Source organism: Onthophagus taurus, chromosome 3, assembly GCF_036711975.1.
Source record: "Onthophagus taurus isolate NC chromosome 3, IU_Otau_3.0, whole genome shotgun sequence".
Classification (NCBI taxonomy): domain Eukaryota; kingdom Metazoa; phylum Arthropoda; class Insecta; order Coleoptera; family Scarabaeidae; genus Onthophagus; species Onthophagus taurus.
This window is the reverse complement of record NC_091968.1, coordinates 2898624-2908818: the sequence shown is the minus strand read 5'-3', so window position 1 is coordinate 2908818 and position 10195 is coordinate 2898624. Positions and strand designations below refer to the sequence as shown.

At 34.1% G+C, this 10195-nt stretch overlaps 1 protein-coding gene across 2 annotated transcripts in view; it reads left to right on the top strand.

Annotated features, from left to right (window-relative positions):
• Window positions 1–1399: 1399 nt before the first annotated feature.
• Window positions 1400–10195, top strand: part of LOC111423968 (importin beta11) — a 27784-nt gene continuing 18988 nt past the window's right edge. The window contains exons 1-4 of one of the 2 annotated variants that reach the window (XM_023057358.2): window positions 1400–1415; window positions 1491–1736; window positions 1826–1926; window positions 1991–2978. In XM_023057358.2, the coding sequence (XP_022913126.2) occupies window positions 1599–1736; window positions 1826–1926; window positions 1991–2978 (1227 nt within the window). In that variant the 5' untranslated portion in view covers window positions 1400–1415; window positions 1491–1598. Of the gene's footprint in view, window positions 1416–1446; window positions 1737–1825; window positions 1927–1990; window positions 2979–10195 lie in introns of those variants that run through there. The other variant, XM_023057357.2, reaches the window with a different exon arrangement.

Sequence of the window (10195 nt, the reverse complement as noted above, 5' to 3'; positions counted from 1 at the left end):
AGATGCTAATTTAAAAATTCCTGGAAGCCGTATTTATTGAAATTAAGAAATGAAACTTATTTTGAATTGAAGCTCAAAGCTTTCTCTTTAAGATGATGTATAATAATTGTTGGGTTGGATTGGAAAAATATTGAGAAAAAAAATGTTGAAATAAAACTTACATTTACGTATAACCTAAAAGTGTCAAAAAAGATGTTAATTTAAAAATTCCTGGAAGCCATGTTTATTGAAATTAAGGAATGAAACTTATTTTAAATTAAAGCTCAAAGCTTTTTCTTTAAAATGATGTATAATAATTATTGGGTTGGATTGGAAAAATATTGAGAAAAAAATGTTGAAATAAAACTTACATTTTCGTATAACCTAAAAGTGTCAAAAAAGATGTTAATTTAAAAATTCCTGGAAGCCGTGTTTATTGAAATTAAGGAATGAGACTTATTTTAAATTAAAGCTCAAAGCTTTCTCTTTAAAATGATGTATAATAATTGTTGGGTTGGATTGTAAAAATATTGAGAAAAAAAATGTTGAAATAAACCTTACATTTGCGTATAACCTAAAAGTGTCAAAAAAGATGTTAATTTAAAAATTCCTGGAAGCCGTATTTATTGAATTTAAGGAATGAAACTTATTTTGAATTGAAGCTCAAAGCTTTCTCTTTAAGATGATGTATAATAATTGTTGGGTTGGATTGGAAAAATATTGAAAAGAAAAATGTTGTAATAAAACTTACATTTTCGTATAACCTAAAAGTGTTAAAAAAGATGCTAAGTTAAAGATTCCTGGAAGCCGTTTTTATTGAAATTAAGGAATGAGACTTATTTTAAATTAAAGCTGAATGCTTTCTTTTTAAAACGATCTGTAATAATCGCACATAATAACCATTTATCAAAGAGATACCTTTTTGAACAACAAAATTCAACAACACCACTTTTCACTAAACTTGTAGAAGAAATTAGAATTAAGAAATTGTACTTTAGATATAAGTAAATTCAAATTTGTTGATAAACCTTTAATTGTTGTATAAGTTTAATAAAAGTTTTTTTTTTGATTTAATAATGACATTCAAATTTAAATTTGGTGAGTGAAGATAGTCGTAAATATACACATACCTTTTAAATTAATAAATTTACAATTTATTTATACATATATAAAAAATCCTTAATTCCAAACCAATCAAAAAATTCATTAATAAATCTAAAATTTTAAATTTATTAACATTTTAATTTTATTATTGACTTTAAAATGTATATATCAAGTACAACATGAAATTAGTAGCGGTATTTTTGAAAGTTTTTTTTAATTTCTTCAAAATTTATTATTCATCTTAATTTATTTATAAAAAAAAAGTAATTTCATTAAAATTGACGTTTGTGAATCAATTGCAGCTTAATAAACAAAGTGATAGTTGTTTTTAGGTATTTTCGTTTCAATTTAATATCTTGACATGCGAATTGACAGATAACATAACCTAAAACTCATTTTGCATCCAGCTTTTCGAGTGGAATCGTTGCTTACCTCAAATCAAAGTAATTAATTTTTAAAAGATATGAGCTATCGAGTTCTTTGAAACGCACCCGAAGGAGATACCTGGAGGAAAAATGGAAACTATGACCACCGAACAAATGGTTTTGGATGTCCTTAATCGGGCTTCCAGCCAAAATCCCGAAATTTTAAAACCTGCCGAGGCGAAATTATTAGAATGGGAAACCCAAAGGGGTTTTTACACAGTCTTATCGGTAAGTTATTTTTAATATTATTCATTTGAGGTTCGAAATGAAAAAAAATTAATTTATTTTGAGGTTATGTTGTTTTTCTTATATTTTAGAATATCATATCTAATTTGAACATAGACGTTAATGTAAGATGGATAGCAGTTTTATGTTTTAAAAATGGTGTGGATAAATACTGGAGAAAAACTGCACCAAAGTAATATTAAAATTAAAATATTTTTCGAATATAACCTCACTTTTTCAAATAAATTATTTTTTAGTGCTATTTCCGAGGAGGAAAAGCAAAGTTTGAAGCGTTCACTTTTATCTAGTTTCAATGAACCTGTCAATCAAATAGCAACACAAAAAGCGGTATTAATAGCTAAAATAGCTCGAACGGACTGCCCAAAAGAATGGAATGAACTTCTTCCAACGTTGATGCAAGTAGTTGAGAGTAATAATAGTTTGGTACAGCACAGGGGTTTGCTAACGTTGCACAATGTTATAAAAGCTTTATGTTCGAAACGATTGGCAGGAGATAGAAGACTTTTTCAAGATTTTGCAGCTAGTATTTTCTCGTTTGTAGTAAATTTATGGAACGGTTTTACAGAAATGTTTTTTCAAAATGTCGCACAAAATAGTAGTAACGACGTGTTAGTTGTAAACTTGGAAAAAGCGTTGTTATCTTTGAGAATATTACGAAAACTATCATTACATGGATTTTATCAACCACAAAAGAGCACGGATTGTATGAACTTTTTTAAAATAATTTTCGAACGAATTAAAACCTCCTTGGAATGTTTACGCCAAATACGAAATAAAAATCATCAATATTTACTCGAATTAACTGAAAAGTTCATTGTACACCTCACAAAAGTTTTATTATCAACGTTAGATGTTCGCCCATTTGCTTTCGTCGATTTTATTCAACCAACTCTTGAATTAGCCGTTTATTATGCTTTTACACCAGCCGGACACGAATTTATTTTTGAGCGATTCGTCATTCAATGTTTTAATTTGATCAAAGGTATTTTGTTATGTACCGAATATCGTCCCGCGAAAGTTATTGATTTGACAAAAGATCCTGAGACCGTACGAGCTTATCAAATTAAAATGGCCTTCTTCCAACCAAATACTTTAACAGAAATCTGCAGGAAATTGGTTACCCATTATTTTCCTTTAACACAAGATGAATTAACAACTTGGGATAGTGATCCAGAAAATTTCGTTCATGATGAGGTGGGAGAAAGTTGGAAATATAGTTTAAGGGTAAGGTTTGTTTAATTTATTATTAAATTTTAATAGCTTTCCAATTTAATTACAATACACTCGCGATAGTGTGAACACAAAAATACAGAGGGTGTAATTAAATTAATTAAGTTTATTACTTAAACCTAAATCTCTAAATCTTTAATTTTTTTCTGAATATTTTTTTGAGCAATTTTGGCCATAACTGCTTTTCCTTGAATTGTTTTCAAGGTGATGATTTCACTTATATTTATGGAATTTTGATTTGACCATTCTACAGCAACATTAAATGCTTTAGAGAATGTGTTAGATATCACTTTATTAACAATATTCTCAATAAACTACAAGTCATCAATTTATAACAAACGAAATAACTTCCAACGCCTCACACATTCGGCTCTCTAACTCAACTCTGACTCTCTTACTAAACTAATGCCCTTAACCGTCCTTCCCACTCCCTACTCTCTCTCTTCTTCATCTCTTTCTCTCTCTTAGCAGTATCGATCTTCACATTCGGCCTTGCTACCATTTGGGTCGTCCTCGGCCCTGACTTCCTCATCTTCCGAATTCATTTCTTCTTTGCTGTCTGTCGACTCATCTTCTTCTTAGTCCAGATCTGTTATGACACACCATGGCTTCATACGGTCGGATGCAAAAACAGAATGAACCTTATCATTCTGTTTTCGGTTTAAAAAAATCGGTCACTAGCTTTTGCTTCTTGCTTTGGAAGCACCTTTTCTTTATTCTGGATTGTACGTTCCTTAGCATAAGTTTTTCTGCCAGATGTGCGTCGTCTTGCTCCTCTAAATATTGAAGCAATCCGTCTACATGCTGCAAAGCAGTTTCATGTGTCATCCGCGCAAGCACCTCGCCTTCTTCACTTTCAATTTCTTCGTTCACTCCCATTGCTTTGTTTGTTATTTCTACATCAGATAGTCATTCAAACCCTGGCTCATTTTTGTCACATTCCAGCCACTCTTCTATGTTTTCTTGATTTACATTCTCACCTCCCGGAACGGATGTCACTAAGTCAATAAGTGCAGCGATAGGCATATCTTCATTATGTTGTTCACCAATGTTTTGGTTGACATTTACTTCAATATTTGGAAAGAGTTTTCTCCACGATTTGACGAGGGTTGACGGTTTAATACAATCCCATGCAAACGCAATATCGTAAATGCTATCCAAAATTGTATACATCTTCCAAAGCTGCTTAAAATCGTAACCTTCTTCAATTTTTGTTTTTACCAACTTTGTTCTGTATATCCTCTTCACAGTTGCAATGACCCCCTGGTCCATAGGCTGTATGAGCGCAGTAACATTTGGGGGCAAAAACTTTGCAAAAATTTGTTCATCAGAAGATTTAAGCACACTTGCGGCAGGGTGTGAAGGCGCGTTGTCAATTAATAAAACGGCCTTTCTTGGTAAATTCTTTGAATCAAGGTGTTTACGTACTTGAGGCACAAAAATCTTTTCAAACCATTCTTGAAAAATCTGCTGGTTCATCCAACCTTTTTTTTGATTGAAACAATCGACTGGTAAATTGGCTGCTCTTGTCCCCTTAAAAGACCTTGGTTTCTTAGATTCTAAGAAAATCGGTAAATTACAACCGATTACAAGAAGTTTCAGTTTGTAGGTACCAGCAGCATTGCTGCACGGCAAGATTGTGATTCTTTCCTTGCTACTTTTGTGTCCTGCCGCTTTATGTTAACTTTTAAATGCTAAAGTGCGAGTGGGAAGACACTTCCAAAAAAGCCCTGATTCATCAGCATTATAAATTTGTTCTGGTGACAAATCTTCCGACATTATAAACTTTTCAAAATCACGTTGAAAATCGTCAGCTGCTTGTTGATCACCGCTCAGCTTTTCCCCATGAAGACCTATCTCCCTAATTCCATAACGTTTCTTAAAACGATGTAACCAACCGGACGACGCATCAAAATTTCCTTCCAGTCCTAACAAATCAAAGAAGACTTTTGCTTTAGCTGCAATGTTAGGACCGGATACAGGAGTGCCTTCACTTCGCTCTTGAGCTAGCCAATCCGCTAATGCCGAGTCAAGTTCACTGTACGTGGATTTCTTCATTGTTTTTCGTTTTTTCATTCCAGAAACACTGTTTGAAACTGTTGCAAAAGCCAATAACTTTTTTTTTTGCTTTAAAACATCTCGCACTGTTATTTCCCCAATCCCGTATTGTAAACACATCTGCTTTCTTGATGGGCCATTTTCTATTTTAGAAATCATTTCTATTTTTTGTGGAATCGTTAACACAACCTTCTTTCGTTTTTCAGCCATTATTTATTTCAGGAACAAACTAATAATCTGCTAATAACCACCGACAAAGAAACACGACTGTAGACGGTGTGACAAGTCGAAACACGCTTTAAAATGAGTCGAAACACACGTTCGTCTGATCAATATCGAGCGCAAATCGCATAAACACACGAACACATTTCGATATATAATGAAAATCAAATTAAATTTAAAAGAAAAGAATATTTCACGGCACTCGCGGATAATCCGCTCGCGGATAATGGGGGCTCTACTGTATATCTTTCAACTCGTATCTATCGTTTGGTAAAACTTTATGGATAACGTAAGGTCCTTTGTAACGTAATGCCAGTTTTCTGGATTCGCCAGTAGCTGTTGCTTCACATTTTACTAACACCAAGTCTCCTTCTTGATATTTTCTTGGTTTTATGCGTAGTTTGTCAAATCTTTCCTTTTGATCTTTCTGTCGTTTTCTAATCACATGTAGTGCGTCTGTTCTTATTTCTGTTATCTCTTCCTCACTCACAGCTTCATCTTCTGTTAGCGACAATAACAAATGATTTTGTAAAGCATTTCTAGGCCTGTGACCGAATAATAATTCATGAGGTGTTTTCTTCGTGACACTATTTGGTAAGGAATTTAAAGCGAATTGGATTTCACACAGTCGTTTATCCCAATCTCGTCCATCCTCATTCTCACTTCTTGGAGATATTGCTGTCATTAGTGTTCTGTTGTAACGTTCCACCTGTCCATTTGCACGTGGTGTCGCAGTTGCATTTTGAATATGTATGATTTGATTCATTTTACAATATTCCGTAAATTTCTTTGAGGTGAACGCCGCACAGTGGGGCCAAATGACCGAAAAGCGGAAAAAATACAATATCTAGATAACCGCTAGTTCTATCAAATTACGGCTGCTCTCATTCGATTCAACATAAAAAAGTACATTACAATTGATACTAAATTGAAAAGATTAATTACTTTAAATTAATTAAGTAAAGAATAGCACTTTTTCCAATCGGCTTTTGTTTTACCCCCACACTGAAAATGAAATGTATAATGTATAACGAAAAATTAAAATAATAATTATGTGCAACATAATTCAAGGGCTTCTTGGCTGATGGGAAGGTTCTTTTTTTTAGGCTCAGGCCTCAAGTGTGTTATAAAGGGATCTGACGACTCTAATAACTTATTGAATACATCCTCATTTGCGGCAGTACGGGAACATTTCCTTGTGTAGTGAAGCCTGTAACATTTATAATCTTTATGTCTGCTTTCCTGCGCTTCCTCTGAAAGTAACCCAATCGGCAGTGCTGCAGATGTTATAATTTCAGCTCCATGAATTAAGATTTTATGGACCGTTGAAGGCATATAATACCATGGGTACAATTGTATTGCTAACTTAGCCGTTTCTGTTGTGTATAAGTGGAATTTGTGCGAATCAATTGAAATGTCGCTATTAATTATCTCTAGTATTACACCAAGTCGGCGAATCAAGTTTTCATTAATTTGTGTTATGTCAGCAGTCAAAGAAGGGTCTCGGAAAAACACTCTAGAGGTATTTCCAGTATTAGTGGAACCAAATCCTTGTTTTACGAAATCAACCTTTATCCCTAATTCAGCCATAAAACGTTTTTGTATACGTTCTTTCGCAGCCATTTTGATTGGAAGTGTAGTTTTGGTAGTCCTCCATTCCTTAAATTCTAAGTTGTAACCAAGATGAAGTATAAATTCCATAAACTTTATTCGTGCATGAAGTGGGGAAATACCTGGCTGAATTGCTTCTTCATTACGAGGCTTCTTTTCGAGCTTTGATAAGTTGAAACAGTTGCTTGCTGCAGTTGTATTGGTGATATGCTGGGCTACTTTTCCGTCTAGCATTGTGAAATGTAGAATATGCTTCACTGTGATGGAATATGTGCTTTGCTGTACAGTTGTTGGTTGCAAGGTTGTTATTTCATTTTCAATGCGTTCTTCTTCCGCTCTTATTATGTCAGCACTTTCTTTTATAAATTGAAACTTGGCAGCTCTGCAATATCGAGTTGAAGAAGGTCGGGGATTAACCCAAACATCAACATCTTCACTTTGATCTCCAGTAAGAGTCATTTTCAGTGGCACAATTGACGTCATAAATAAATGTGAGTCACTACCAGTGTCACTTTCATTTGCAAATGGCTGAGAGAATTCGCTCTGACCGGAAGAGCCGTCAAAACCCCATTTTGTGTGCAAAATCAATTCACGGCCTTTCAGTTTGCCCAATTCCTCTTCATGTTTTGTTTCAAGAATTCTTTTTGCCGTATGGTCAACCAAACTTTGTAAAGGAACTTCCGCAGAAGTTTCTGTAACTTTCACTCCGCTTGGGTAACAGTCTGCCTTTGCGCTTTGGATTTTTTTAGAATATATTGTGGCCGATTTTCTTTGTAGCAGTTCTAATTAATTCATATTGATATCTGGTCAATTTAGCCTCTATAAAAATTGAGAGCGCTAAATCAGCGCTGAAAACTTCGCTTTGGTTACCCGACTGCGAGGAGGCAGCAGCATTGATTAAGGCTTGGGACTGTGATGTTTTTAGTTGACGAATTTTGCTCCTTTGACTTCTCTTTCCACAATTTTCAAAATCTTTACTACGCCTTCCTTTGCCAACTTTCGACACCGAGCACAATGAAATATTCGTACCACCACCTTCGTCATGTTTATCAGTATCAACGGGAAACGTGAACACAAAGTTACGTGTCATCCAATCACTATTCTTCTGTTTAAATACGGTTTTGTTTCGATTAACTGATCTCCACTTTACCTTGAAATTAGGAAGAAATCTTGTTGCAATTGCTTTGGAAATTACGGGTATCTGATCCTCAGTAATATTAGGAAACTTCTCTCGAATGAGAGAATTAAACGACTGAATGCTGGAAGGACCATTATTAAATAAGTATTCACACAAATCATTGTAACTGATAACTAGAGGCTCCATGTTATCTTTACTACGTATAAAATATCGTCTAAAACAGATTAAACAGTCTCAAAACAAAAGTCACATTTGAATTGATCAAAAAAACCTTTAGAAAATGAAAATATTTGCACAGGTTGCGAATATTACTAACTCGTGAATATTACTAACGTAATTACTGAACTCGCAGGTATATGCAAATAATACTTTAGGGTCGTTTGCACTAAAGCATACTGATTGAAATTTTATCGATTCCGAATTAAAGCACGATAAAGTTTTTTTTTTAAATCACATTATGCCAAAAGTTGTTATTCTGTGAACCGGTTTATTCGGTTGTCTTGTTTTCGCTGATAAATACATGTTTATATCAAACGTATATTAACTATTCTATAACTGCAAATCGGTGTATTCTTTAGATAAAGCTGATTTTTACGGCCGGGATTTTTTTCCGGCGTTGCCCCACTGTGCGCCGTGCCTCTGTCGGATACAAGTCTAGTTGGTGGTCCAAAAGTATTATGTATTTCTTTCATAATCCTCACGACTGGTTCACTTTTTGTATTCTTCACTGCTCTTACTATTAGATATTTTGTAAAGTTGTCTATATATACCAGAAGATGTGTGTTACCCTTCGTACTCTTAGGAAACGGCCCTAAATGGTCGATATTAACTGTATGGCAAGGTATTGGTTGTCTCTCTATATTATGCAATTCTCCTTCCTTCTTACCTCCAGATATTTTCCTATATGCACATTCTATATCTCGGCTCGTATATAATTTGTAACTCTTTTCCTCATTTTAGGGAACCATAAATATTGTTTAAGGTGACTTATCGTTTTGTCCACACCATAATGACCCATACGATCATGACTATTTTGAATGACCTTCCATATAATCCCTTTGGGTACAACCCAACGTTTATCATCTCCCAATTTTCTATATAATCTGTTCTTAATTAATTCATAATCGTGATGTATTTGTTTCTCATCGTTATTATTCGGGGGTCTTTGCAATATTTGCGTTATTGTCATTAATTTTACATCTTGCATTTGCATTGTTATAAGCCAATCTTCTTCGTTAATCATTAAAATGTTCAAACCAGCTATCTCTGGTTCACTAGCCTCTTCTTGAGGACATCTACTCAATGCGTCAACATGTATATTCCAACAATTTCAAACACCATCTAGCAATTCTGGGTGACATATCTTGTTTCTTTACTGTTTGTTTAATTGAATTGCAATCTGTTATTATTCTAATTTGTTTTCCTAGCACATACACTCTAAATCTCTCTAGACTCTCGACTATAGCAAGCATTTCCAATTCGTAACTATGGTATTTAGATTCGATCTCAGATGTTTGTCTACTATAAAAACATATTGGTTTCCACATACCTTCAGTTTTCTGCATTAATATTCCAGCAACACCTATCTTACTAGCATCAGTATGTACTTCCAGATCAGAACCAGGATTGTATAAAGCCAAAACCGGTCTTTCACATAACCTCCTCTTTAGTAATTCAAAAGCGTTTTCTTGTGCACTTCCCCAAACAAACTTCTCATCTTTTCTGGTTAATATTGTCAACGGTTTAATAACAACGGAAAAGTTCATAATGAATCTTCTAAAAAAACTAGTTAACCCAATAAATTGTCGTACTTCCTGCACTGTTGTCGGTCTCCGAAAATAAGAAACAGCTTCAATTTTCCTAATTCCTGGTCTCAGTCCCTCTTCGCTAATCTCGAACCCAAGGTAGTCAATCTTATTATACAAAAATTTACATTTGCTCATTCTTAATGTGAGTCTAGCTTCTTTCAACACTTTAAGTACGATTTTCAATTTCTCACGACAGTTTCGCTGGCAATCAATATATCATCCATGTACACAAGAGCAATATTTGGTCCTACCCTTCTTAACACTTTACTCATTAAACGGTTGAAAACACTTGGGGCGTTAACAAGTCCAAATGGCATCCTGTTAAACTCGTACAAGCCATCTGTTGTTACAAAAGCTGTCAAATGCCTGCTTTC